At 66.2% G+C, this 27,032-nt stretch overlaps 1 protein-coding gene across 2 annotated transcripts in view; it reads right to left on the reverse strand.

The window, feature by feature from the left end:
* Positions 1–27,032, reverse strand: part of SLC12A5 (solute carrier family 12 member 5) — a 70,179-nt gene that overhangs the window by 10,954 nt on the left and 32,193 nt on the right. For both annotated transcript variants that reach the window (XM_067554564.1, XM_067554563.1), the window contains exons 2-18: positions 24,394–24,488; positions 24,164–24,295; positions 22,710–22,856; positions 21,086–21,140; positions 18,032–18,162; positions 17,034–17,275; positions 16,731–16,942; positions 13,289–13,456; positions 11,365–11,463; positions 10,902–10,959; positions 9,221–9,395; positions 4,939–5,057; positions 4,377–4,475; positions 3,495–3,614; positions 2,676–2,780; positions 1,889–2,057; positions 635–830 (exon numbers count right to left, since the gene is read on the reverse strand). In XM_067554564.1, coding sequence (XP_067410665.1) covers positions 635–830; positions 1,889–2,057; positions 2,676–2,780; positions 3,495–3,614; positions 4,377–4,475; positions 4,939–5,057; positions 9,221–9,395; positions 10,902–10,959; positions 11,365–11,463; positions 13,289–13,456; positions 16,731–16,942; positions 17,034–17,275; positions 18,032–18,162; positions 21,086–21,140; positions 22,710–22,856; positions 24,164–24,295; positions 24,394–24,488 — 2,322 coding nt within the window. The remainder of the gene's footprint in view (positions 1–634; positions 831–1,888; positions 2,058–2,675; positions 2,781–3,494; positions 3,615–4,376; positions 4,476–4,938; positions 5,058–9,220; positions 9,396–10,901; positions 10,960–11,364; positions 11,464–13,288; positions 13,457–16,730; positions 16,943–17,033; positions 17,276–18,031; positions 18,163–21,085; positions 21,141–22,709; positions 22,857–24,163; positions 24,296–24,393; positions 24,489–27,032) is intronic.

Genomic DNA, 27,032 nt, shown 5'->3' on the forward strand with positions numbered 1-27,032 from the left:
GGATGTGTGCCGCTGGGTGTGCGCACACACCTTTCTGAGGGGGCCGAGTTCTGCATGCAGTAGGGCTGGCATCTCTTCTCTCCTGCGGCAGGGAGTTCCACAGGCCAGGTATGACTCCCGTGAAGCTTCTGCTTCCCACATTCCCATATTAGTCAACAGCTTCCCGGTCCCCAGGGATGTAGCTGTCATGGGGGGGTCGAGGGACCTGGGGCGGAGCCCACTTTGGCAGTGGCTGAGTGGGAAGCGGGCCTCAGGATCCCCAGGGAGGGCAAGGAGCCAGTGCATTCTCACAGGAACAGCAGACCAGCTGCTGGCTACGGGAATGATCCCAGGGACCAGCCTGACCCCTTTGCTGTTAGCGTGACATGGAGAGGGCGCCCCCCATGGCACCACCCCACCCCCTTGGCTGCAGGGCCAGCTGGGCTGGCGCTAAACAGCGTCCCAGCTTCCTGCTTCGGCCCACAGCAGAACCGGAACCGGAACCGCCCCATCCCGACCCCCAGCCCCTGGGCTAAGTGGGGTTTACACAGCACCAGGCACTGCTGACGTCTCCCTTCTCCTCCTGCTGCCCCAGGCTCTGGATCCCCACCGTGAAACCTGCTCATGGCCACAGGCCGGGCAGGCTGGTGCGTACCAATGAAGTTCCTCCAGGTCTGGTGATCTTCCTTCTGCCGCCAGTTGCGTGGCCACCCCACCAGCACCGTGTTGTGCTGCAGCCCCCCGAGCCCGCTGGATTGGATGAGGTGGGACATGCCATCCCGCAGGTTGGACGAGATCACGACCTGGCAAAAGCCTTTCACCTTCTCGGCTTCCATGAGGCGGCGTAGAGACTGGCAGCGGGAGAGACGAGGGGGCTCAGAGAGCACAGCTGCGCCTCTCGTGGCCCCAGCAGCAGAGGGGACCCAGCGGCTGCCAGCTCAGCTGCACCCCTGTGCCTGGGCAGCCGGCGAGGCAGGCAGAGGGGTGGGCGGAGGAGGGCAGCGTGCGGGCAGGGGCAGGGGCGGGGACTGGGTGGAAGGGGCACATAAGCAAAGCTCACAAATCCCCCTTCAGCCAGGAGCCTGGGGCGCTGCATTGGCACTGCCAGGGAGCGTGTTGAGCTGCCGCAGGCCGCCCGCACTGTCTGTGCCGCGCTGGGGCCGTTCCCATGCCAGGGCTCGGATGGGCAGGAGGGCAGCAATTAGGGTTATTTACTCCCCAACATGATAACATGGCTGCGAAGAGGAGAAATTGTTTGGTTACAAGCTCTTAATCCGATTAGGGGGAAGCCCAGCTGTGAGGCGGGTGTGCCCGGCGAAGGGAGCTCCCTTGGCATGGAGCAGATCCATTCACGCTGCCGCTGCCCCAGGGCACGTCCCTCCCCCTTGCTTAGCGCCTGGCTCCCCTGCTGCACACAGGCCCCCTGCATTCCCGTGACGGACCCCGGCCAGCGAGGCAGATGCCAATGCTGTCGGCCTGCACCATGCACAACGGCACTTGGCTCCCACACATCTGCCACCTCGGCTCTAAGGCCAGCTTTCACCCCAGGCATGCCCTGCCCCAGCCCGCTGGCGGGCCCAGGAGGACGGGTCAGAGGGAGACATGGCTCAGCGGGGACGTCAGCGTCCCAGGGCCGTGCTCTGCCGGGGTGGCGGGTGCCAGCTGCTCTGAGCCATCTCCATCCCATGGCAGCAGGGCAGACGCCGATGGCAGGGGCCAGGCCAGGCCAGGGGGCTCCAGCTAGGCCTGGGGAGGGAGGGCACAGACAGGAAGCGCCCCCAGAGGAGGCTCCGTTCCCTGGGCAGGTGAGGGGCCCTGTGCCCGTGTCGGCCGAGGGGAGGGTCCCTGGGGGAGGAGCAGCCTGGAGAGGCGGGGGGCGCGGGGATGTGAACGCTGGCACTGCCCTCACCTCCTCCGCCCGCTGGGCCTGAAGATGATGGTCCAGGAAGGTCCCTTCCACCACGGAGCCCACGATTGTCAGCCCCTTGCCGGCTTTGAGCTGGGAGGTGAGGGACAGGAGCTGCGGGTGCACCACGTTCTGCTCCTGATCCACTCGGACCAGAACCAGCAGCTGCGGCCTGGGGAGGGAATGTCCTGGGTTAAAGCAGGCCACGCATGACCCTTCCACCCCGCAGCTCACCCGCCCAGGGGAAGCCACGGAGCCTCCCTCTGGCTCCTGCCAGCCACGCTTCCTCCATGCTCCGGGAGTCCCGTCACCCCACACAGCCCTATGGGCCTCGGGGGCAGGCGCACTGGGGGCCCGGGTAGCCCATGCAGCAGGATCGCCTCTCGTTCCGCGGGCGTCCCCATCCATCTGCACCCACTGGCTCCTGTCCGACCCCTGGATTATGAGCTCCGGGGCAGGGACCGTCTGTGGTGTGTGCAGTGCCTGGCACACTGGGACCAGGCCATCACTTCCACCATCCTACCCCTCCCCTCACGCCTACCCACTCTCCTCCGCTCCCTGTACCTCAACCCCCTGCCCTGTGCACCCCCTGATCCCCCCAGTCCCGGGTAGCCACCTCTGGGCCCCTAGGAGCAGCCTGAGTGCCTGTGCTGTGCCTTCGCCCCGCCCACGTGTCTGCCCAGCCGCCCTGCCCTTCGCGCTGCCCCCCGCCGCCCTGCCTCCGCCCCGCTGCTGCTTCACACCGGTCCTGGCTAGGGACAGCTGCCTCCGCCCAGCCCCCCGTGCTCACCTCCAGTTCTTGGTGTGCGGGGGCCCCTCCTCCAGGCGAAGCAGAGCGTAGCGTGCCGCGCTGAGCGAGAGCCCGCGGATCCCATCGCCCCACTCCTTCTCCGCGCTGCCGGGAGGGAGAGGGCAGCTCAGCGCCTGGGCCTGGGGGCGCAGCCGGGGGGAGCTGGCACAGGAGGTGCTAAGCACGGTCCCAGGGGGGCACCGGCTCGCTCAGGGCCATGCGCCGGCGACTGGCAGCTGGGCTTCCAGCGGGCGAGGGGCACCAGGGCAGGGACAGAGCAGACGGAGGCTCTCCCTGCCTGCTCCCTGGGAATAGGGGGCCTTGGGATCAGCTCCGCCAGGGCCCTGGAGGGAGGCTGCTGGGAGCTGTAGCCCTGGGTGAGGGAGGAGCTGGTGGCGGCTGATTTGAGCGAGGTCCGGACAATCGAACTGTCTAACCGAGCCCGGGCTGCTCGCGAGCTGGGGCGAAGGCCGGCCCCCTGCACCCCGCGTCGCTCCCGCAAGAGACCGAGGACTCAGGCCAGCTCGGAGCTCGGGACCACAGGGCAGGGGGTCTGGGACGCAGTAGGGGGTGGCGGTGGGGGTCTGGGAGGCGGTGGGGGGCGGTGGGGGTCTTGTCTCCAGCCCAGGCCCCTGCTCCCAAGCAGGAAGGAGTGTAGCCCGCCAAGCCCGGGGCGATGCCTGCTGCCCGGCAGGGCTCCTTGCTAGCACTTAGACAGGGCACCGCGGGGAACCACCGCGCAGCCCCCCCACTGCTCCTGTGCGCAGCCCCCCACACCCACCGTTGGGCCACGCAGCCGCCCGGGCGCCAGAGACTCACCCTCGGTACTCGATGTACTTGTAGATCAGGCCGGCGATCAGCATGGCCACGAGCGCGTAGTACCAGGAGCAGATGAACATCAGGGCCAGGCAGAGGCTCATGCCCAGGAAGGAGAGCGTCCTGGGGGGATGAGCAGACTCAGCACAGCTCCCCGAGGAGCCGGGCCCCACACGGCACCGGCTGTCAGCCCTGGCACCTCCCGCGCCAGCTCCCCACTCCAGCAGGCCAGGACGCTGCCTCCAGGCCCATTTCCTGCTCTCCCCCCGCTGTGGGGGCGGCGGGTGTGTGACCGGGATCCCCACAGCTTCATCCTTGTGCCCAGCACGGGGGCAGAGGGGCCAGGGCAAGCAACCGCCAGGGATGTCAGTGGGGGCGGCTCCTCTGAGACAGGCCGGGGGGGGCGCCAGCACCCAGGGACATGCCCCCCTGCACCCCCTCAGTACGCCGCTGAGCCGAGCCAGCACAGGTCTCCCGGGAGCACAGGCTGGGACCTTCTGGAAAGGGGCCACTGCTTTGCCAGGGAGCCTGGCTGCCCGAGCTGGGCCCCTCTAGCTCTGCTCCGCCTGGGCCCCCCTCTGCACAGGAGCCAGGTGGGCAGCAGCCGCCCGCCCTCCCCTACTGCCCCCAAGCCAGGCCCTTCACTCGCCCTCAGCCCCCGGGAACCAGCCTTCCCACTGCACAGAGGGGGAAACTGAGGCACCAGAGGGCCAGGTCTGCGCCACATCCCCCAAAGCAGCACCCTGAGCCTATGGCTCCCCCTCCCCTGCACGGGGCAGCAGAGCCCAGCCTGGCCTTGAGGCCGGCGCGCCGGGCGGGAGGATGGCGCCGTGCTCAGGTGGAAGCGGTGCCCTGGGACAGGGTCCTCCTGCGGCCGACACCCACCAGTGGTAATAGCGGAACCGGGGCCGCCAGTTGGGCGTCCTCAGCAGCGTCTGCACGGCACAAGCCAAGTTGACAAACATGTAACACATCAGGAAAAACCTGCACGAGAGAAAGGGAGACGGCGCCTGAGCCATTCGTTCACCCCAGGGCCAACGGTGGCCGGGCCTGGCCCCAGGAGCCCCCGCAGTGGGTGCCAGGAGGTACCATCCCTCGCGCTGGCTGTCCCCAAGGGCCCTCAGCGGGTCCCTGCCGCTGCCAGGATCTCTGGAGGGAAAGGCCAGCCGGCAGGACGGTGCGTGGCCCTACCAGCACACGCCAGAGACGGGAGAGCGCAGCTCGGGAGAAGGCCCTCTCCTGCCAGCTGGGGTGCTGTGGCCAGCGCAGGATGAACGCGGGGGGACGGGGACAGGGATGGGGACAGGACATCTCCCTGGATCCACAGGGGAGCGCTCATTCAGCCAGGGCACGGGAAAGCTCAGACAGCCTGGCTGCAGGCTACGGGCCAGCTGGGGGGTTTGTGCCGGCCAGGCGGGGAGCCGCGTCCTGGGCCCGAGCTGCCTACATGGAGAGGATGGGGGCGACCTCGTCCAGGGAGGCGATGAGGATCCCGATCTCGCAGATGCAGGCAGTGAGGAGCAGCGCCCAGGTGGGCTCCCCGTTGGCTTTGCCATGGCCGAAGACCTAGGAGGAGAGCGAGAGAGAGCGCGTTAGGGCACCTGGGCGGCGAGGAGAGGGGCTGGCACTGCCCCCATCCCATCTGGCGCCCGCTGGGAGGCCCTGGCACGTGGCAGGAACCCAAGGGACCCCTGCACGGTGGCGTGTGCCTCTCCCAGGCCACCCACCTGGGCAGTGAGCAGTCGGTCCGGGGGCTGTGCGTGAGACGCAGGGGCTGGCAGCACACGTCCCAGGGACGTGGCTCTGTCTGGGCGCTGGGGACCCTATAAGCACCGAACCAGGCACGGCTCCTGCCCGAGGAGCAGGCAGGCACCAGCGGGGGGGCGCTGACAGTCAGTGCAGACCCCGGACAGGCAGACGAGCGAGCGAGGGGCCCTGGGAGGAGCCGGAGACAGGAAAAGGGCGGCCATGGATGGGGGAGGACCCAGTGGACTGCAGGGGCCCTGGGCTGCATGTGGGGGGCTGAGGCAGCCCCTGGGGTCAGGGATCTGGGGCAGCTGCTGAGCCGGGAGCCTTGAGGGAGTAGCCGCGGCACAGCCTGAGCCCATGGGACTGCTGCCCCAGCGAGCCGATGGCTGCGGGCTGTGGATAAGAAGCGCCAGGCTGAAGAGCGGGCGGCTCTGGGCCCTGCTGCGGAACACACAGCCGTCCAGGAACGCAAACGTCTCCCGGCCCTGGGCAACAGCCAGGCCCGCACATGTGCCAGCCGTCCCCCCCACAACGCCCCAGCACAGCCAGTGCCTGCCCGCCCCTCCACTGGCCAGCCCAGCACCTGGGCTCCTCACCACGCCCTGCAGCCCTGCCCCTGGGCGAGCAAACACCCACCCCCCGACCATGGGACCACGAGCTGGCAGCCCTTTGGTCATTGCCCACCCCTATGTGGGGCCCCCAGTAACTTCCACTGCCGCTGGGGCTGAGGGAGTGTCTAGGGGCCGGGGGGCCATGGGGGAGACGAGGGCTGAGGCTTCCCTTCAGAGGGCACGGGGAGCCCAGCTCACCCTGCTGGCCACAGCCTTAGCCCCAGGCAGGCTTCACTGCTGCAAGGGCCGCCACTGGGTGCCACCCGCGCCCTCTTCCCAGACTGGGAGTCCCAAGAATGCTGGGCCCCTGGCAGACAGTGGGGCAGAGCAAACCCATCTGCAGCCAGGTGCCCTTGCGGCTTTGCCCTGCTTCAGTGCCACGCTGCCCACAGCACTTGTGATCCCCGAGCCACAACCCCACTGGGGTAACCCAGCGCTGCTCCATGCAGGTGCAGCCTCCGTCCCCACTGCAGCCCCGGGCAGCCCCTCGCCGGCAGACACAGCCATGGGACGCAGGGAGCTGAACTGCATGTTTAGAAAGCGATGGGCGTGGGGGGCAGGTCCCCAGCCGCAGGCTGAAACCCCTGGAGGGTCAGACCCTGGCACGGTGATTAGGTACCAGCCACCCACTGAAATCCCAGGCCAGCGTGTCCATGGGCTGGCCTGGCCCCCCAGCTGCTCCTGTGTGACAGCGCAGGGGACGCCCCATGCACACACGAACCCTGCGCACACCCCCACGCCTGCCCACGGAGCCAGCTGTGCTCAGCGCCCAGCCCAAGCAGGCAGAGCCTGGGCCGGGGTTCTTGGGGCAGCTGTGACGAGGGGGGTTGTAATGCTTGTAGGAAACCTGTGAGCGCTTCCGTTTCCCCTTCTGCTGCATGGTTACTGTGCGGGTGGGAAGGGAGCAGCTACCCCAAAGGGGTGCCTGGCCCCAAGTGGGTCACTGGGAAGGGACTGGCTGAGCTGCCCCCAGCCTGATGGAGATCCCCTGGGACACGGACACCTGGCGCCCCACAGCCAGGGATGGCCCCACTTCTCTGCGGAGCCGAGCAGCATTTCCCCACCTGGAGAACAAAGCACCTGGGGGGCTAAGAGCCGGCTGCGGGAAGCGGTCAGGGCACAGCTCGGATTCTGAGCAAGGCGATCGGACGGACGGAGCCTGAACCAAGGGGCTCACAGGAGCGGGGCTGGGCTCCGGGCTAACCAGAATGGACAGTGCTTTAACCTTGCCAGCCAGGACTTCCTGCACCGTGCGCCAGGAACAAGTAAACCCGGCCCGTGACAGCGCTGTGCGTGTCGCTGCACACGCGGGCGAGCTGCCTTCATCCCGCAGAGCGGCCAGGTCTCCATCGGGCCCCGCAGCCCGCCCCGGGCCCTGTTAATAGGGTGCAGCGATGGAAGGGACCCGAGCCCAGCTGGGCCGCATCGAGGGCAGTTCCCCATCCGGCCCCAGGAGCAAGGCCCCCAAGGAGGCCCCAGGCTGTCCCTGCCCCCTCCTGGGCATCCTCCCCGATGCAGCCCCGCTCTCCCGCAGTGGGGGGGCTTTGCCTGCGCGGAGAGGCTTCCTGGCAGCCAGGGCAGTGCGTGCAGCGAGCTGGAGGACGCACGTCTGCTCGCATTAGCAGAAGACGGGGTTGCTCAAGTGAATGCTCAGACTACGGCTGGCAGGGCGAGGGAGCCGGTTTAAAATTAGCCTGCTCTTCCCCGGGGGAGCTGTCGGTTTGGATTTGGAGAGACGGGATTCTGAGAACGCATCTTCAGAGAGCAAATGAAATATTAACCAGCACAAAGGCAGCGCACGGGGCGCAGGCCGACCTTTGCCAGTGCTCTCCTCGCCTGCGTCTCCCGGCATGTCACAACCAAACCCCTCCGCGCACGGCGGATCCTGCACCTGCCAGACCCTCCCGCACCAGGGCCAAACCCCGGGCAGCGAGGACAAGGCCCAGGGTGCAGAGCGAGCTCTGGAGCCAGCCTCTGGTTCCTGATCTCCAGGGATCAGGAGTTCTGGTTCTGCCTGGTGCCAGGGAAACACCAGGTCCCAATGGGCAGAGACTGACTCTTGGACCTGAGAAGGCATCTGGATGGAGGCAGAGCAATCACCAACCCCAGCGCCCACTCCCCTCTCCCCTCCCGGCACATCCCGCCGCAGCCCCCTACCCCCCCGGCCCCCGGCACATCCTGCCCCGGCACCCGCTCCCCATTCCTGCCCCCGGCACAGCCCGCCCAGCGTGCACCACCCCTCCTCACCCAGCAGCCTGAGGGCAGTTCTCCCCCCAGCCATGGGGCAGCTGGTAGCCAGCTCCTCCTTTCTGACTTTCCCTAGCTCCCTGCCCAGCTCCTGACACAAGCGGGGACCTGCCCCGTGAGCTGCCAGCACTCCACCCGCCTGCACAGGGCAGGAGCGGCCACGCTGTGTGGACGGGGAGCTGGTGTCTCTCCGAGCAGGGGTGAGTTCCCCCATTACCGCTCTCCCAGCCGGGCTGTTATGTCAAAGCCTGCTCCGGCATGAACCGAGCCAGACCTGAACCCCAGGCCTCATCCCAGGTCACCAGCCACGCAGCTTCCATCCCTGCCCCGGCGCCTCCTGCACACAGGACAGGGCCTGCTGCACTAACGCCTCGTGCAAACAGGCCACGTGCGAGCTGGGACACAGATGTGCTGCTGCAGACGCTGCCAGGCCATGGTGGCTGCCGCCCTGCTGGGAGCACATGGCAGCGCCGAAGAGGGGCGCGCTAAGAGCTGGCTGCCGGAAGGAGTCGGGGCTCTCACCTGGGATGGGAGCAAGCAGGTCAGCCGGAGACACACAGCCTGAACACGGGGTTCACTGCAGCGGGGCTGGGCTCTGGGCTGAGCAGAACGCGCCGTGCATCAGCCGTCCCGCTCTGGGCTGCTCTGGGCTGCGTCCAGTGACGGCTAAACCCGGCTGCGCCGGTGCCTGCATCCCTGCACCATGCACACGTCTCTCCCCGGGTCTGCCTCAGGGGCACTCACCGCGCGGGGCAGCAGGGCTGGAGCCCCAGAGGCCCCGTCTAAGGAGGTGGGGAGGCTGCATGGCCTGCCCTGTGCAGGGAGCGGGGCCCCTGGGGCCAGGCACAGCAGCTTGCCCTAGAGCCTGTTCCACAGCTGGGGGTGTAGCACCGACCCTGTGCATCCGCGACTCCGTGTCTCCATCCAGACACAGGGAGCCTGCACTTGGAGGACAAACGGACGTGGGGCGAGCTGGAGACGGGGCAGGATGCCCGCCGGCAATGGGCCTGGCAGTGCCGGTGGTCAGTGCCGGCAGCCTGCAGCTGGCAGCGCCTCACCCGGGCTCCCGGGCAGCGCCATGGATCAGAGCCGGCGGAAGCTGGCGTGCGGCAGGTCACTCACCCTGAGGAAGGGGACGATTCCATCCCGGGAGATGGCCTGGAGGAGGCGGGGGGCTCCCGTGAGGCTCTGCAGACCCGCCCCACACGTGGAGAAGAAGGAGCCGATGACAATCACCCAGGGAGACGGCCAGGCGAGGGTGCCGACCACCAGGTTCCCACTGACAGCCTCGCCAAACCTACAAGGCAGCAAGCGTTACCGTGGGCTGGGCAGGGCCGGCAGCGTGGCTCCCGCCTCCAGGGCAAAGCCAGCCCAGGACAGCCCGGGGCCGGCCAGCGTTAATTGGCTTGGCAAACCGGGCACCTACGCCCACCGACCAGTCGACTGAGCGCCTGTTCTGGACAGGCTCAGTCATTGCCAGGAGTGCCAGCGAGAAAGGCCTGCCGCGGGCGGTGCCCTGCACCCTGGGGCCTCCCGCTCGCTGGCCACGGTCCGTGGCCTGGCCACTCACCCGCTGCAGGCTCTGCCCGCCAGCAGGGGACGGGTGAACCGACTGAGAGCCCGACGGGCTGGAGCCTTGCGCGCGTGGGCGTTTATCTTTGGCTGTGCATCCGGCCCTCATTGTCCAGGTGGTTTACAAAGCAAGTTAAAAGATTTGATCCCCGCCCCCAGATGCAGTTTGGGGGGGCAGGGAGGGCAGTGCTCCCCCCCCCCCAGCTGCAAGCCTCGGGCCGGTGTGGAATTTGCCCCCCCACACCCAGTCCCGCTGGCCTGACTGGTGCTGCCCCCCAGGTATGGAAGTCAAACTCCGCCTGATCCCGTAACGGACTAGACAACCGAACGGGGTGGGGCTGCGGGAGGGGTCGCCCCCATTCAACCTCCTCGCCAGCACAGCAAGAAGAGATGCCCGCTCTGCCCAGCCAGGCAGCAGCCGGGAGAGCAGGCCCGGCAGCCGCCCAGCCAGTGTAAGTGGATTAAAATGGCTGTTTCCCAGGACAGCTGCTCTGAGTTTCTTTTGTTTCTGGTTAATTTCATTTTTCTCCAGTGGCGCTCAGCATGGCAGGGTTCAGGCCGCGGTGCGAGCAAAGGTCCGTAGCTCTGGCCTGAGAGCTCCCCTGCGCCCTGCCGCCATTTCTCGGTGTGAAGTGGCTCAGTGAAGTAACCCGGGTTTTGTTTAAGGCGTGAGCATCGGGGGCTGGTCTAGGCTAGAAAACCACACCCCAGCTCCATGGCTCAGGGGTGTGAAAATCGCAGCCCATCTCCTGGTGGGCAAACTGAGGTTGCAGGAGCGGAGGGGAGGGCTTGGCCCGAGGCCCGTCCTCCAGGGGCCCCGCCCGCCCCCCCAGAGGGCAGGCCAAGGCCCCGCTTTCTCTGTCAGACAGGAGCCAGTCAGCGCCTGGGTGGTGTTTGTGCTGGCGACCCAGAAGCGTCACGGCAGAGCACAGCAGGCAGGGCTGCCCTAGATACAGCCAGCGCCGCAGCGCCTGACAAACAGCTCCCTGCAGCACCAGGATTAGAGGGAGAAACCAGAGCAGAGGAGACAGCAGAGGCGCATGGAATAATCAGCTGGGGGGGCAGGGACACGAGTTCAGCCTCCTTAACCGAGCTCATTTCCACTCGGCTCTTGGGACATCGGCGCCACCACCCAACGGTGCAATCACCCCCCAGCATCCTCCCACCACAGCCAGCCCCCAGCCCCCGCCCAGCCCCCCAGCCCCCGCATCCCGCTCGTGGCGGCACTCACTTGTCCCGGAGCACGACCCCCTCGATGCAGGCTCCAAAGAGAATCACGGAGCTGATATCTGCGGGTGGTGAAGGAAAGCCCAAGCTGCGGAAAGTCCCCCACTCCTCCCCCGCTTCCCACGCCACCCGCTGTGCCTGGGCATTGCCACGGCGCAGCCACGAGTGGGGAGCCAGGGCCACAGGGCTGAGACGAGGGGCAGATGGCAGGGCCCAGCGTCCCACGGAGCCAGAGCACTGTCAGAGCAGCAGACCCTCCCGGGGCGCCAGGGGAGCATTGCTGGTCTCCCAGGGCGCAGACAACAGGAGTGCGGGAACAGCAGGGACACGGCCCTGGCTGCACAAACCCATCCTCTGCTGGGGCCGCAGGGACACGAGAGCCCTCGCCGCTCCGACCCCGCAGAGGGGCTGCTGCAGACACAGACAAGGCCCTGCTCCCAGCCGACGTGGGCCTGCGCCAAGGATACAGACAGCAGACGTTGTGGCGATGGCCAGGATGGTCCCTGTGGGGATGGATTTCTGAGCATCGCGCAGGTCTCCCGATCGGTTGGAGCCGGCCATTATACCTGGGGAAGACAAGGAAAGCGCTCTGGGGCACCATGCTGCAGACAGAGCATGGCCTGGGATGCAGAGCCCTGACACGCTGGTGTCCTGAGGCCACCAAGGGCAGGGGGATCCAGGCCGGCTCCGAGAGCAGTAGCCGGCAGGTAAGGCCCAGAGCAGACTGTGTCCAGCCTCCATCCTGCACGGGGGCTTTGGACTCAGCCATGACACGGACACGCAGCCAGCGCAGGCAGACTCACAGCATGCTCCCACCCCGGCCCCCAGCCCCCGGCCCCCGGCCTGGGGCACAGACACATTCCCTGCAAGGCCAGCCCCAGTGCGGGAGGGGTCCAGCCCCAGCCGCGCCCAGGAAATGCTGGAGGGAGCCGAGCAGGAGAGGCAGGCAGCTCAGGCTCCGGGTGGCAGGGGAGGTGGGGACTTAACGGAGCTGGCAGGGGCCCAGAGAAGCAGCGTCGGTGGGGTCGGCGGGGCCAGGGCTGAGCGAGGGGACCGAGAGCTGGCGGAGGGTGGAGCTGAGGCCTCAGGGAGCAGAGTGCGCGGCAGGTCACAGCCTGGCGTGTGGATCTGAGCTGCAGCAATGCGCCACTCAGCCAAGCGCATGCCAAGGCTGGGCAGATGGGCAGGGGCCCCACATGGCCGGAGAGCAGCATGTGGGGTGTGGGGCTGCCCTGGGAAGGCAGGGAGTGTGTGGCAGAGGGAAGTAGGCACTGCCCTGGGGGGTTGCTGACTCCCCCTCTTCTCACCCCATTTCCAGGTGGTTTCACACCCGACTCCACTGGTAGGATCAGGTGCTAATGTGGTTTCTCTCCTCAGCCCATAATCAGAGCCGAGCGGGTGAGGTGCTGCCCCAGCCCCTGGGCACCGGCCCAGAGCTCGGCCAGGTCAGCCGGCAGGCAGGTGGGCAGGGAGCTGCGAGGCCGGCCATGCCGCGGGCAGCCTGGCGTGGGGCTGGGCCCGTCACCGGTGGCTCTCAGCAGGGGCTGCCTGGCCTCTCACTGCTTCAGGGAAGCGAGGGCCAGGAGCCCCCGTGGAGCTGACCACGCCAGGAGGGGAGGGTGCCTCAGGAAAAGCTGCCACTTGTAGTTCGGCCTGAATCATTCCTCGGACATGAGTGCAGGTAGACGTCATGAAAGGCAGGTAAGTGAGCGGCATGCAGGGCGTGTGCCGGAGGCGCTGGGGCGGGGCAGGGCTTTCCTGGCCCCAGGATTCCCCAACATCACCAGCAGGGTCCTAGCACCAGCACAGAGCTGGCCCTAGCGTTCAGGTCATCGCACCTGGTCCAAACTCGGCTGGCTCTGGGGTGCAGCTCACGGAGCTTGGGAGGGCCGTGCCATTCCCAGACCCAGCCTCAGACCACAGGCTGCCTAGGCGCTGTCTGCCCCAGACCAGGCTGCTCCTGGGGGGCAGATCGGGGGCTGATCTGCTCAGTTATTTCAATGGCCACCCACACTGCAGGGGAGCCAGAAATAGCTGAGTGCTGGTGACGTCAGCGCGGAGGGGAGACGTGCCTTCTGCGGGGCTGGGGGCTGGCTGGGGGCGGAAGGGCTCTTTGATCCTCCCGTTCACCCCCACACAGTCACGATCCGAGCAGGAAGCAGGAACCACAGGACAGCCAGAGGGTGCAGAGAGCAGAGTGGTGTGTGGCCAGCCAGGCGTGACAGAGACCCTTGCATGCACACACACATGCATGTGCAGCCAGCAGGTGCACACACAGCCATGGAGCACATGCATACCCCACACGTGTGCCGGCACAGACACACGCACGTGCCCAGAGGTGTGCAAACACCCCCAGGCACACCCACGCACGCAGGCTGCTGCAGCTCCTACCTGTGACGGATGGGAAGTAGATGCCCACCAGCAGGGTGAAGTATGAGGTCATGTCGCTGAAGACGTAGGGCTGGTCCATGTCAATAACGGGGTCTGCCAGGGGCACCGAGGGCATCCCCTGCTTCTCCACGATCACCCCCTTGGGCAGGTAGCTGCTCCAGAGATTCTCTGCGCGGAGAGCAGGGAGAGACGGCTGAGTGCACGGCGCCTGCTGCAGGCCCAGCGATGCTATTAGAGGAGCGACCCCACACAGCCGCCCTGCCCCGCTCAGCACCCACTGCAAGCGGGGAGAACCAGCTCTGCACTCAGGACTGCCGGCATTGCCGGACGGGATCAGCCCTGACGTGCATCTCGCCATCGCCCGTCTCTGCGGGCAGCCAGCAGCAGACGTGTGGGAGGGAGATGTACGAACCCGCAGCTGGCCCATGGGGAAAAGCGGCCCCCCATGACGGTCTCGCCCACACTCCAGCTGGATGGGGGGTCACGCTAGTGCGCTGTAAATGGTGTGGACGTTATGGTCCCAGGGAAGGTCTAGACACACCAGCTAGGACCCAGGGAGTAGGGTGGGCTTGAGCCCAGCTGGGTAGCCAGAGCCTCCACACAGCTATTGGTAGTGCACTACCGCAAGCCCGTCCCGCTGGGCTGGGAGGCTCGGTCACAGCTGCAGTGTAGACAGACCCCAACCGTCAAAGGTCAGCTCAAACGCGAAACACTGTCAGCGTGAACTGCGATACGGTTGGATGTTCACCATCTCCATTTAAACATTCTGTCCCTTTCTGAATCTCGCTGAGCTCTTGGCCTCAGCAGCATCCTGTGGCAGTGAGTTCCCCAGGCTAATCACACAATGGGCGAACAAGAATTTCCTTTGTCAGCATTGAATTTTCCATCTGTCAGCTTCACTGGCCGCTCCCTGGTGCCTGTGCTGGAGGCAGGGAGAACAGATGCCCCCGATCCCCTTGCTCTGCCCCATCCAGGACCGTATAGACGGGTATCCTGCCCCCTCTGCTCGCTAATACTCCCTCTCGCCTCCAGCTCTCCCATAGCACTGGCCGCCCTCGCCTTGTTCCAGGTCGCTGCCCTGCGCCAGAGCGGCCGCCAGTGCTGGGAAGAGACTGCCCACCCCACTCACCCCCAGTGCACAGCCCCAGACTGCCAGCCCCACTCACCCCAGCCCCACTCACCCCCAGCACACAGCCCCAGACTGCCTGCCCCACTCACCCCCAGCCCCACTCACCCCCAGTGCACAGCCCCAGACTGCCTGCCCCACTCACCCCCAGCCCCACTCACACCCAGCGTACAGCCCCAGACTGCCTGCCCCACTCACCCCCAGCCCCACTCACCCCCAGCGCACAGCCCCAGACTGCCTGCCCCACTCACCCCCAGCCCCACTCACCCCCAGCACACAGCCCCAGACTGCCTGCCCCACTCACCCCCAGCCCCACTCACACCCAGCGTACAGCCCCAGACTGCCTGCCCCACTCACCCCCAGCGCACAGCCCCAGACTGCCTGCCCCACTCACCCCCAGCCCCACTCACCCCCAGCCCCACTCACACCCAGCGTACAGCCCCAGACTGCCCACCCCACTCACCCCAGCCCCACTCACCCTCAGCGCACAGCCCCAGACTGCCAGTCCCCGCTTTCCCCACAATACCGCCCTGACGCCCCCTCTGTCCTGCACTAGGCAGTGACTCCACCTGCCCCAGGAATCTGTGCTGGGGACGACGCTTGTCAAGTGCTTCCTGAGCATCTATTAACGACCTCCACTGAGCCCCCTCATCTGGCACGGCAGCCGCCCCACAGAGAGCCAGGCGGGTTGGTCAAGCCTGACCTCCCATGCCTGAGCCCAGGGATGAGAGCCCTGGCGAGCTGCTGTGCGGTTCCCATGGATCTGCTCTGCCCACACACCCTTTGGGCTCCCAGAGCCGAGCCGAGCCGAGCCGAGCTGCACGCGTCAGCCCCGCACAGAGCCCCGCCCCATCTCGGGCCCCTTCCAGCTCCCTGGGGCAGAGGCAGAAGCCTGAAGGACAATCTGGGAACGGGGGGGGGCACCTCCCCAGGGTCCCTGGGAGGCTGGAGGCTGCAGAGAAAGGCCATTTCATTCAGCAGCGCTCTCCTTAGAGCTGAGCCACTGCCACCTTCCAGACTCGAAATCCCAAGCCAGACACAAGCCCCTGCCCCTTGGCAGCTCAGGGCAGGGCACAGGCCAGGTGCTCCACGGGGCAGATCTGTCATAGGCTTTGCTACAGGTAGCAGGATTTCTCAACGACTCCTGTCTTTATTACCGTCCAGCCGATTTGCCCAGCCGTGCTGCCGGACCCTGGTTACGCCCCAGCGGCCATTCTGGAGCGTGGGGGCGCGGGGCTGTCAGGCTGACAGCAGGAAGATAGTCCTCCAGCCTTTTACGGTGCCAACACGGCCGCAGGGATTTCAGACTTCCCCAAACGTCACTCTTGGGCTGAGCCCCATGTGGAAAGTATCGCCCCCAAAATGGGGCATCTCTGAAAGCCAGGAGCAAGGGAGAGCTGCGTGCATCTGGATCCAGCCCGCCACACTCCAACCTTCTCCAGTGCAAGCACCCAACAACACAGGCTGATGGCTGAAGGCACAGGAAAAGTGGGCTGGGAACAGCTCCTGCCACAAACTTCATCAGAATTTCCTGTCCCTGGCCCCGTTCCAGAGCCCTGGTTACACAACAGCTCCTGCTCACTAATCTCCATATTAAAGCAGCAGATAAGTAACACCAAGGGGGCGATTACTGCTCACTAAACCTCAGATCAATATCAGCCCTTCCCAGGCCAAGAGGAAACAAGGAGCAGATTCATTCCTCTCCAGCCTGGGAAAGGCGGTCGGGCGGTCGGAAGCCAGGGCACTGTGGTCTGGCAGCTTGACGGGAGAGTCCCCAGATGCACGAACCTTGGCACGGCGCATAGGAGCCAGCTGCACCTTCCCATGACAGTTACAGGCAGAGGGACAACACAGCATCAGTGGGAATTACAAAGCCTGCAGCATCTCTGCAGGAGACGCAGCCCTGAGCAGAGATCAGGCCTGCATGTCAGCGTGCCCTAGTTAGAGGGGGCAGGTCCCCCTGTGTGCCGCCACTCCGCCCCACAGAGCCACCCTCCCGCCCCACTGCTCCAAGTGAGTTTCACCTGTCGTGTGCTGGCAGGGCTGGTTTCTAACATGCACAAAATCCTCATGATCTTCAGCACCTAGACTGCTCCCTGCCCCAAGCCATACACCGCTCTGCTACTGCCCCTCAGAGCTGACCCCAGCTTCCCCCGTTCCGCTTCTGGGCTTCTCCTTTGCAGAGGCTGAACAGACAAGGCCAGGCCACGTGGAGACAAAGCAGCAGTTCACTAGAGAGCAGGCAGCGCCCCGAGCCAGTGCTACACCCAGATCTGCCCAGACCCTAGCCCGGACTCTCCCCCGGGGTGGTCCTACCTTTGATGAGTCCACTGGCAGCGCCCGGGATGCCCTGGATCTCGGTCACGTTGTTCTTGGCAAAGTACTCGTCACAGGTGGCGTTGAGGAACTTGGAGGTGCAGAACAGCTCCCACAGCTTGGAGCCCACGGTCTCGTTCCCTTCCACCACCAGCTTGGTGCAGATGTCAAAGCCGTGGCGCGACAGCGTCCGGTTACCCAGAATGCAGATCCTGCAGGGAGAGGACACGCGGTAGGGATGTACCGGAGCCGAGCTCCTGCCCCGCCAGCCCCCTGCCCTCCCGGGAGAGGGATGGTACTCACGGGAAGGAGGGGGGGTCGATGGCGGATTTGATGACTCCGGCGTAGATGGCGAGGATGGAGAGGATGACGCAGCCCAGGAAAACCAAGGCAAACTTGTTGACGTACTTGACCCCGACGAACACCACGGTGGCCATGCAGGTGAGCACGCAGGTGCCGTAGACACGCATGTTGTTCAGCAGGGCCGCGGCCTCCTCGCTGGCCTCCTCGGCCTTGAAAATGGCCATGGCTGGGAAGAGGTAGGCCTGGGAGAGAGCGACAGCAAACCTCAGCGCAGCCCCCACGGCTCCACGGGGGGCAGGTGCGGAGTGACCCCCCGAGGGCAGAGGCTGGGAGGGGGGCAGAGGGTGGGGGGCAGGTGCGTAGTGACCCCCCGAGGGCAGAGGCTGGGAGTGGGGACGGTTCCAGCCCAGACTGCGGGACGGTCTCTGGTGCCCAGAGCTCCCTGGGTCGGCAGCTCCTGCTCCTCATGGGCTGGTTCTTCTCCGTGGTTTTTCCCCAAAGCCCCCATGTGTGGAGGCACCTGGTACTAGCCCCAGAGCGAGGGTCTCCCCAGCACAGTTCTGGGGCCAGCGAGTGCTGGGGGGAGGCATGGCCCTGGCTGGGCCCCTTTGTACCTCCTCTGCTCAGGCAGACAACCTCCCTCAGGGTCTAGGGCAGGCCGGGGGTCCCGGGCCGGAGCTGATCTGTGAGGCTCCAGGAAGGACTAAGGATGGGGAGGAAGCGCTGGGAAGCTCGCTGGTTCTCCTCCGGCAGCCACTGGGGGGATTAACCCTTCCCCTCTGGGGGGCAGTGAGTGCTAGCAGCCTCCTGCCCCCTGCCCTGCACCTCCATCCCCCCGCTGAGAGCAGGCGCCCGCTAGGAACAGCGAGCGGAGCATGTGGCTGGCAGTGCCGGGCCAGGAAGGCTGCTGGGTCCTGGGGCAGGCGGGAACAGCCTCTCCCTGACTCCCCGCAGCGCCTGCTCCAGAGGGGACGCGGGCAGGCCGGGAACCCACTTACCAGCAGGATCTCGATGGTGCCCAGGATGTACATGGCTCCCGCAAAGGTGGTGCCCAGGTAGAAGCACAGCCCCACGGCCCCGCCGAACTCGGGCCCCAGCGAGCGCGAGATCATGTAGTAGGAGCCGCCCGCTGGCAAAGAGAAGAGCAGAGGGGGGTGGGCCCCACCGCAGGAGCCCAGCACGTGCCTCGGTTCCCTGCACCCCACGTGTCACCCGCCCGGGTCTGCCTGGGCCCTCCTGGGGACCAGCTGGGCGCTGACCGGAGCTCCACTCACAGGCGTGCAGCAGGGGCCACTCTCAGCAGGGCAGGGGGAGTGGGGCGCCTGGGCTGAGGGGGGCAGGGCTGTCTCCCCATCCCGGCAGGGGAGGGACGGAGTCCCCTGGAGACCCTGCCAGGCTCCCCCACCTTGGCTCGCACTGAGTGGTCTCTGGGAGCGGCCGAGCCCTGGCAGCTGCACTCTCCACTGCGCGTGGGCAGCTGCCGGGCTGGGCTCCGCGTCCCACCTGTGCAGGGCGGACAGGAGCAGATCCCCTGCAATCCAGCAGCTGCAGGAGGCGGCGGCTGGGCCACATGTCCCCTGCCAGCGGAGGCAGGCTCTGGGTCGCTGGAGAGGCCAGGGAGGGCAGCAGAGCCACGAGCCAAGGGCCTGCTGCAGCAGGTGATAAATGGCAGCAATGACACCCCTGGACAGGGCTGGCACAGTTCAACCAGAGCCAGGTGGCCCGGCCCGGCCCGGCCCGGCCCAGCGGGGATGGGAACCCAGCCTCCATCCCCAGGCAGGCGCCCCATGCACACAGCTCAGGCAGCGAGTCCAGTCCTGAGGCGCGGGGTCAGGGTAGCCCCCAGCCCAGAGCCTCTCACCGGGCAGGCGGGGCACAGAGCCGCCCGCAGCACCATCCAGAGCTAATTAACTGACCAGCAACGCTCGAACTCGCTGCTAAGCCCTGCCCCACTCAGCACGCCGAGCGGCCTGGCCGGGGAGCAGAGCGCGCCCGGGAGGCACCACGCACCGCACAATCCCAGGCCCTCCCGCCGCCTCCTCCCCCACCCCAGGGCCCTCGGCCACGTCCTCACTCTTCTGTCTCTTGTCACCCCTTCCTGCCCGCACTTCCCGTCCCGCCTGCTCCGCGCACACAGGGGCCCACGGCAGCTCCTCTGATGGGCACCTGATGCTGCCACCTGCTCCCGCCGCCAGGAGGAGGAGGCCAAGCTCTGCTCCCAGTGCGCCCCTGGGTGAGAGGGGGGGATCGGGCAGGGCGGTGCCAGGGAAGCTGATACCATCCGGGCCCCTCTCCGCTAGTCCTCACCACATGCCCCTCCGGCCTGGCTGCTCCCTCCGGGCAGGGTGGGGGGAGGCTGGGTGAGTGGCCGCCACCTGCCGCTACCACCTTTGAAATGCAAGAACCTGCCTCTCCTCGGACGAGGGAAACCCCCGCAACAAAGCAACTCTGCAAATCCCCTTCAGCAGCCGCGTACAGTGCCTAGCGCAGCGGTTCTCGGCCGCTGGCCACACAGGTGGGTGTGCCCGCGTAACAGAGAGCTGCATCTGCGGCCCACCGTGGGAAAGGGGCTGAGAAGCGCTGCTCTGGAGAGGTGAGGCGTCTCGCTAGGGTTGGTAACGTCGCATCGCGTCACGCTGGCGTGGCTCAAAGCCTTGCGTGCACACGGGGGCAGGCGGCCGCTGTATTTTCAACAGGTTTGATCAGTTCTGCGTTAGCTGGGCACAGAGACGTTTCCAGCCGCTCTGCCCGGGTGTTTGACAGCAGTGCACGTCTTGAGACCCACATAAAGCCCCGGCAGATGGAATTATTCTTCTGGCAACTGGCCAATCCATAAAGAAACCAGTCAGGCCGGTCAAACCCCGACCAGGGGGTAACCCTAGTGCAACAGGCGGGGAGAGGCGATGCCACCCAGCTGGCTTGAGGGGGGCCGGGGCAGGGCTGGGCCAAGGGAGCCCTGGCGGGGCTGGACTCGTGTCCCCCGGACACATTTGCTCCTCAGCTCCCTGGGCAGCCCCTGGCCCAAGTGGGGACGAGCTGAGGAGGGGGAGAGGCCCGAGGCAGCCTTGTGAACCTGGCCAGATGCCAGGGTCCCTCTGACCACATGTAGCCCTGTCCTGACCCACCACCGCCCTCCCTAGGGCTGGACTGGCTCTGGTGCCTCCCGGGGGAGGCTCTGACGCGTGACAGTGACTCCCTGAGCGCTAATGGGACACAGGGCAAGGTCAGGTATTAAATCCAGTTCTGCCCTTTTCGGGGCTCCCCCAGGCTGGGTCACCCCACTTTGCTCCCCCACGGCCTCAGTCTGCTTACAAAGCCTGGGACGTCCTCACCTCTTCTTAGCAGGACCCCAATGCAGCACCACAAACACCACAGACAGGAAGCAACGTCCCAGTTCACCCCGGTACAGCATCTAGCAGCACGAAATCGTTCCAAAAACTGCCCCAGGCCCCTCACGCTACGTCGCCTGCCTCCCTCCGTGCCCGTCTCATCCCGCCAGCCCTCAGCGTCCCCCGCCCACGGAGGGAGACGCTCACCTGCTCTCTGGGCTGTCAGCTGGCACTAGCGTGCTGGGGCTCGCGGAGCACAGTGCTGTCTAGTAGTTAGCGACCCCGCAGCCCCGTGTAACAGCCGCTGCCGGGGCTCCCTGCCGGAGGGCAGCCTGGCCTCCTGGCATCTCAAACTGCCACTGAGCTACTGGACAACGCGCTCTGGTGCAGAGGCAGGACTAGGTTAAAATCCGCAGAGGGGCTAGGGAGCTTCTGTCGGGGGGTTAGACAAGCGCAGAATTCAGCCCGTTCCTTCCCAGAGCCAGTGGGGAGCAGCAAATGGGACTCTGGTCTCTCACATCAGGGACTCAGGGTCTACTGCGAGCTCTGCCTGGTGCAGCCTGCCCGCCAGGCGGCTCGTAGGTGGCTGGGCGTTAGCGGCCCGCGACGGGGCTCAAGGCCTGGGGACGGCTGTTGAAGTCAGCCAGGCACCTGACGATGCAGCTAGGGCGATAACCTGCAGCGGGCAGGAGCCAGCCACGCCCAGCCCAGCCCTGGCCTTACCTGGCACGACGCCGTTCGTAGCAATGGCGCTCATGGAAATGGCCGTCAGCATCGTCTGCAGAGAAGAACAGCAGGTGAGAGGCACCCGAGAGAAGCTGCCTCCTGTGCTCCAGTGGGCGGGAGGCAGCAGCACCGGGTCAGGAATAACGCGGCAGCAGGAGGGGGAGCAGGAGCTCCTGGGGGGAGGGTAATTAGTGAGGCACCGGGGAGGGGCAGGGGTCACTAGGACGTTCGCCTGCATGACCGACATCAGAGATGCAGTGGACCAGAGGACGCGGCAAGGACTGAAATGAAACCCCTTGGCTGAGGTTTTCCCAGCCGGGCGCTGGATCCAGCGATGCCCCACTCCCGGCCGAGGCCTGGCTCCCAGCACGCCAGCCACCCGCTGCTTCCGGCCCCTCTGCTCCTGCACGGGCTGAAGCCTGACAAGTGGTTCCCAGCAGGGAGAAGCTGGGACTCTCCTGCAGCCAGGCTCTCGGGCTGCGCGCGTTTGCTCTCAGGAGGGGGCGGCCCATCTGCACAGGGCTGCTCTGCTCAGGTCTGGTCTGCACTAGATCCATGTCACTACGTCTGCAAAACCCGCTCCCCTGTGTGACGCCGCTAGACAGACCCGCCCGCCCGTGCAGACAGCGCTAGGGCAGCGGGAGAGACGGCGCTCGGGAAGGGAGATGAACTCCGCCGATGGGGGAGCTGCCACAGTGCACGGCACGGTGCAGCTTTCGAAGGTAGACGTGCCCTCAGCATGTCAGCCTGGCCTCTCGTGCACGGCTGCCGTGGCTGTTAGCCAAGGGCCAGTGGGAGGCAGGTCGTCATGCAGCAGCTCTGGAAGACGTGGCCCACACCAGGGCAGAGGCTTTTCAATAGTATGCTTTTTTGGCTGGGGGGACCCTGCAGCACTCTCTTTCTTGCAGAGGAAATGTCTGTGCTGTCCCTGAGGGCCATTTCCATCCGGCTGTAACGTGGCTTGCGCTGCACACGGAAGTCAAGCCCCCTTACCCTAGCTAAGCCGTCTCGCTGCCCTGGTGCAGCGTGGGCGAGGCCTCAAAGACAGGGGTGCAGCAATATTCCATTCCGACCCAGGAGACAGGCCCCAAGAAGCAGCAGCTCCCCTCTGCGGGGTTCCCAGCTGGCACAGGCCAGCCTGGCTCCAAGATTACCAGGACTGGGCCCAGCCTCTGGCTTTCCCAGCAAGGTGAGGTGCTTGGGTTTATCAGAATTCAGCCTCCTTCTTGTCACCTAGTAACAGCTGGGCTGCTCTGTTCCTCCTGAATGCTCACTCATCAGCTGCAGTCTCCGCTATTCCCTGCTGCCCTCCAGCCAGCCTTACAGTGGGGCTTTTCCTCGAATTCGAGGCTGAGCCAGGGTAACACAAACACGGGAGGTGAATTATTCTCCGTGCAGTGCCAAGCCAGCCCTGCCATTCCCAAGGAACTCCGGCCCTTAGCAGGAAGGGACGGGACAGAACAATGAGACAGGCCCGTCCACTCGATGTCGGTCTCTGCCCCTCCTGTCACCCCACCTGGACGGGAGACACTGTCCTGTCCTGAGGCAGAGAGTACGGCCGGGCGGGGCCGGGTCTGCCCGGCAGGACGCAGGGGATGGGATAGAACGACCGATCACTCACGCAGGAGCAGCAAAGTAAGACCATGCAGAACGATTCCATGATGCCAGCAATTCCCACCACCCAGGTCAGGCGCAGGAAGAGAATCACCCCGAAGATGTTTTGCAGGCAGGGCAGGTAAACGCCCATGAAGGTGCCCATCCGCGGCGCCTACGGAGGAAAGCACAGAGCCATTAGATACAAGGGAGGCAGTGTCAGCGCCTCCCACGGGCCACAGGAAACATTGGCCTGGAGGGTCAAGTCCCTGTTGCAGACGGTGCTGGAGACACGGTGCAGAGACGACTCGAGGAGTTGGGAGGAAACGGAGGGGCTCATATGCGCCAAGCCTGGCCATGGCAGCTGCGGAGAACAGGCCGGAGGGGAGGGCTCAGACCACGCAGGGCAGAGATGGGTCAGCAGAGCTGGCGAGGGCAGCGAGGAGACAGGAGGCTCTTCCGTCACCTGCAGCGGCCAGAGCAGCGCCTGCCTCCCACGCGGCCGGGGGGATAAGACGAAGGGAGAGCGAGGGAAAGAAGGCAAGGAGGCTGCACGCAGTCACTGCAGAGCATCAGCTACAGCCACCCCGCTGGAGACAGGCCTCTGCAGCCCTAATTGCTGCTGTGCTCTCTCCACACAACCGCAGGGCATGTCATTCTCCTCCCTCCTCCCCGGGTCCCCTGAGACTGCCTGTGCATTCTCAGGGGGTCAGAGGCCCTGTCTGAGTGCTTTCAGCTGCCGCACGAGCCGGCCCTCGCTGTGCGGCTGCGCGTGCGGGGCCAGCAGGGAATCCCAGGGACAGGCAGGTGCAGTTTGCAGGGAACTTTGCAACGCCCTGGTGATCCCGGCAGCAGCGGAAGCCATTTCCCCCCCACCTGCCAGTGCATCAATGAAGGGGAGAGTGGGAGGGTCGAGGGTCCGTGGAACAAGGCCCAGCTGGGGCAGCAGGACCAGCGCGCTGGGGCCAGGCCTGCCCTGCGCATGCCAGGACTGCGAGCTGGAAGTGCATGTGTGGGAACTCCTGAACTCCCACGCCCGGAGAGAGCGTCACTGCCGCTGGCCCTGCAGGCTGAGGCCAGGGAATGCAAACTGAAACCCCAGCCCCCAGAGCCGCCGCGGGAACTCACGGCCCTCCAGGCGCGTCCTGCAGGGAGAGGACTAAGGCCACTCGCTCGCCTGCTCCCTGGGCCCTGCACCACGGCTTGGCACGGACGTGCCGGGGAAGCCCCCTGGGCGTAGGTGCTGGAACCAGGGGTGCTGCCGCCTGCCCCCCCAGCTGGAAGTGGATCCCAGCGTATCCAGGGTTTACAGGTCAGTTCAGTGGCTCTCAGCACCCCCCATACACATTGTTCCAGCCCCCCTGCCCTTGGGAGAGAACCCAGGGCCAACAGCCCTGAGACCAACCCCGGAGAACTGCCATGGCACAGCCCCAGAGCGCAGCCCCAGAGCACCCCCCGGCGCAGCCCCAGAGCACCCCTTACCTGCACAGGTTTCTTTTTGGCTCCATCGTTGTTCTCTGCCTCCTCGTGCTCCCGGCTGCCCTGCGGCAGGTTGGTGTAGTTCGCCAGGCCGCTCAGCAGGGAGGAGACCATGGGGCTGGTGTCCATCTCTTCCTGTTAGGGGCAGCGACAGAGAGGTGAGGGTGAGGTGCCTGCTCTGCCCTGCCCCCGCTGCCCCTGCCCCCCGCTGCACCCTCCGGCTCCGGCCCTACCTCGAAGAGGGCCATGTTCTTGCCGTCATACTCCTTGCCCTTCTCCAGGTCTGTGCTGTTGATGAAGGGGCTGCTCTCCTTGGGGTTGCCATCACCTGCAGAGACACGGAGAGATCAGGGCTTGGCCCGGCCCCTCGCCCCAGCCCAGCTGCCCCCACCTGCTTCCTGCTGGCAGCAGGAGCTGCACCAAGCTCCACCGGTCCCTGCCCACCTCATGGGAGCAGGACGAGGAGCTGAGAGCCGGGGCCCCAGCACAGCCCCACCTGCCAGGAGCCATCAGGCCAAGGATGGTGCCGGGTCCTCAGCAGGCACGTGAGCGAGAGCAGATCCTCTGCGGAATGTCACCATCCAGGGCCTGATCCGAGCCTGCCGCCCCCGAACCATCAGTGCCGCAGGGATGGGGGGAGAGCAACACCCGGACACGCCTCTAACGGAGCCAGGGGACGCAGCCAGCATCTCCCTGGGCAGCATGGCCTGCTGCAGCAGAGACCCTGATTTACAGAGAGCACCACAGCCCCTCTCCTCCCCCCTCTCCTGTGGGAGCCCCAGCCCCATGGCGCAGGCCAGCTGGGCCACCACCAGGGAGGGAAGCCAGCCGGGTATTTGCCTTTGAGCAGCAGGCTCTGTGCCGAGCGCCGGCAGAGGGATCCGCGCCCCGGCGCCAGCACTGGGATGCCCAGACCCCGGTCACGGGCCCTAATGCACTTACGGGATCTCTGCTGTTTGCTTTGTGGGCAGGGAAAGAGAAGAGGCAAAATCCTGGCTCCAGCGCACAGGCCAGTAAGAAGGAGACAGCCCGGCCTGGCAATGCTCAGTCAGAGCAGGGCGCGTGTGCCCAGCCAGGTCCGGCCCCCTGGCCCAAGCAGAGGGGAGGACACCACAGCAGCCCCCGCAGGATGCTCCCCCCCCAGCCCAAGTCTCCAGCCCCACAGAGGGAAAACACATGTGGTTGCTCAGGCTCCGGATGCTCTGGGCTCCACTCCCCCTCTGGGCCTGGCGCCCACCCCAGCATCGGCGCTCCTGGCACTGCCGCCAGAGGGCACGGCCACCAGCTAAAGTGAGCGGTGTGTGCCCATGATGGGAAACAGGCCCCAGCGCAGCCCTCAGCAACGCCACAGCCACGGCCTCCTCTGCCCACCCGCGCTGCCGTCTCCTGGGAGGGGCGCCCGCTGGCTGCCGCTGAAGGCAACAGAGTCCTTGAGACTGGAACCAAACTGGGGAGCCAGCCCACATGGGAAGCGCTGCAGAGCAGGGCAGCAGAGACAGCCAGCCCCAGGGAGAGCCACGGGGCTGGGGTGTGCTGCGTGGGGGCGGCAGCTCCCGAAGCTCTGAGCGCAAGCCGCTGTGAGAATGGGGTGGAGGCTGCATGGGAACGGGCTGAGCAGCCTAATAACGAGGGGAGGCACCAGCCCCAGCCCCAGCTAGAACAGTGCGAAGCTCAGGTTCCCCGGGAAAGGGCCGGGCTGTTTGCAGCACTGACGACCTCTCTGTGAAGGAAGCGAGAGCCAGACGTAGCAATAACAAGAGCAGCAGAGAGCTGCAGAGCAGCAGAAATAAATCAGGGTGGCAATGCAGCAGCAGCTGGTGTGGGTGCTCGTGGAGGAGTGCGTCTCAGAGCCCTGGCACAGCCAGGGCGCGGCAAAGGAAGGGGGAGCCGGGCAGGGGGGCTGGCACCGAGCAGCCCAAAGAACCAAAGCAAAGAGCAGCCAACACAGCAAGCTCCTGGTCGCCAGCCCCACCCTGAGCTTCCACAGAGCCCGGAGCAGGAGACCAAACCGGACCTGGGAATGGGCCGAGACCCACGCGGCAGCTGGGCTTGAGTGAGAGCAACTCACTGGAAGACGCACCCCCTCTGTGACGGAGCAGGTGAAAGCTGGAGCGCCTGGGCAGGGAACCCCAACACCAGCTCTGCAGCAAACACTGCCACGGGACCGGGACCGGGACCAGAGCTCTGCCCAGGGCGCAGGGCACACGCTGGCAGCCCCGGGCCAGCACTGCTCTCCCCGGCTGAGTTCAGGTCCCAGCGCCCGGCAGAGACGAGGAATTGGGCAAGGGGCAGAATTTGCAGAGCAAACTTCCACTGCCCCGGGTCTGGTCTCTCCGGGGGGGTCTCTGCTTCCCATGGGAAGAGGGGAGCAGTAGCCGCCTGGCTTCTATGCTGTAGCTGCATCCACAGGTTTTGGCAAATGCCCCGGCAGCGGAACGTGCCAGCTGCAGCCTGTCTCCCTTGGGGCCGTGCCCCCCACGAGCCGAGCACGCCTCCCCGTGCAGTGACGGGCTGGGGCGCGTGGGGAAGGTTGTGACAGGGCCACGGAAGCAGCCCGTGCAATGCAATGAACACCAGGCTGCTCAGCGATCTCCGGGCGCGTGTGGCTGCGTCCCTCTGTCAGCAAAGGGCTAGCCGGTCTCCACGTCCCTGCCAGCCCCTGCCATGGCCAGCAGCCCACAGGGAGTGAGACAGTGGAGCAGAGAAAGCAGCAGCAGCGCCTGACTGCTGCTGCCACACAAAGGACTCGCTGCTGCTGACATCGAGAGCGGGGCCCTGCGCTCAGCCAGCCCAAAGATGCTCCCTGCAGCGGGGGAGGGAGGCCCATAGGGTCCGCAGGAGGCTGCCCAGGGCCCAGCTCTTCTATGCCGTG

The sequence above is a fragment of the Emydura macquarii genome, unplaced genomic scaffold (assembly GCF_026122565.2).
Source record: "Emydura macquarii macquarii isolate MOO-44397 ecotype Brisbane River unplaced genomic scaffold, CSIRO-AGI_Emac_v2 contig_1483, whole genome shotgun sequence".
NCBI classification, from domain to species: domain Eukaryota; kingdom Metazoa; phylum Chordata; order Testudines; family Chelidae; genus Emydura; species Emydura macquarii.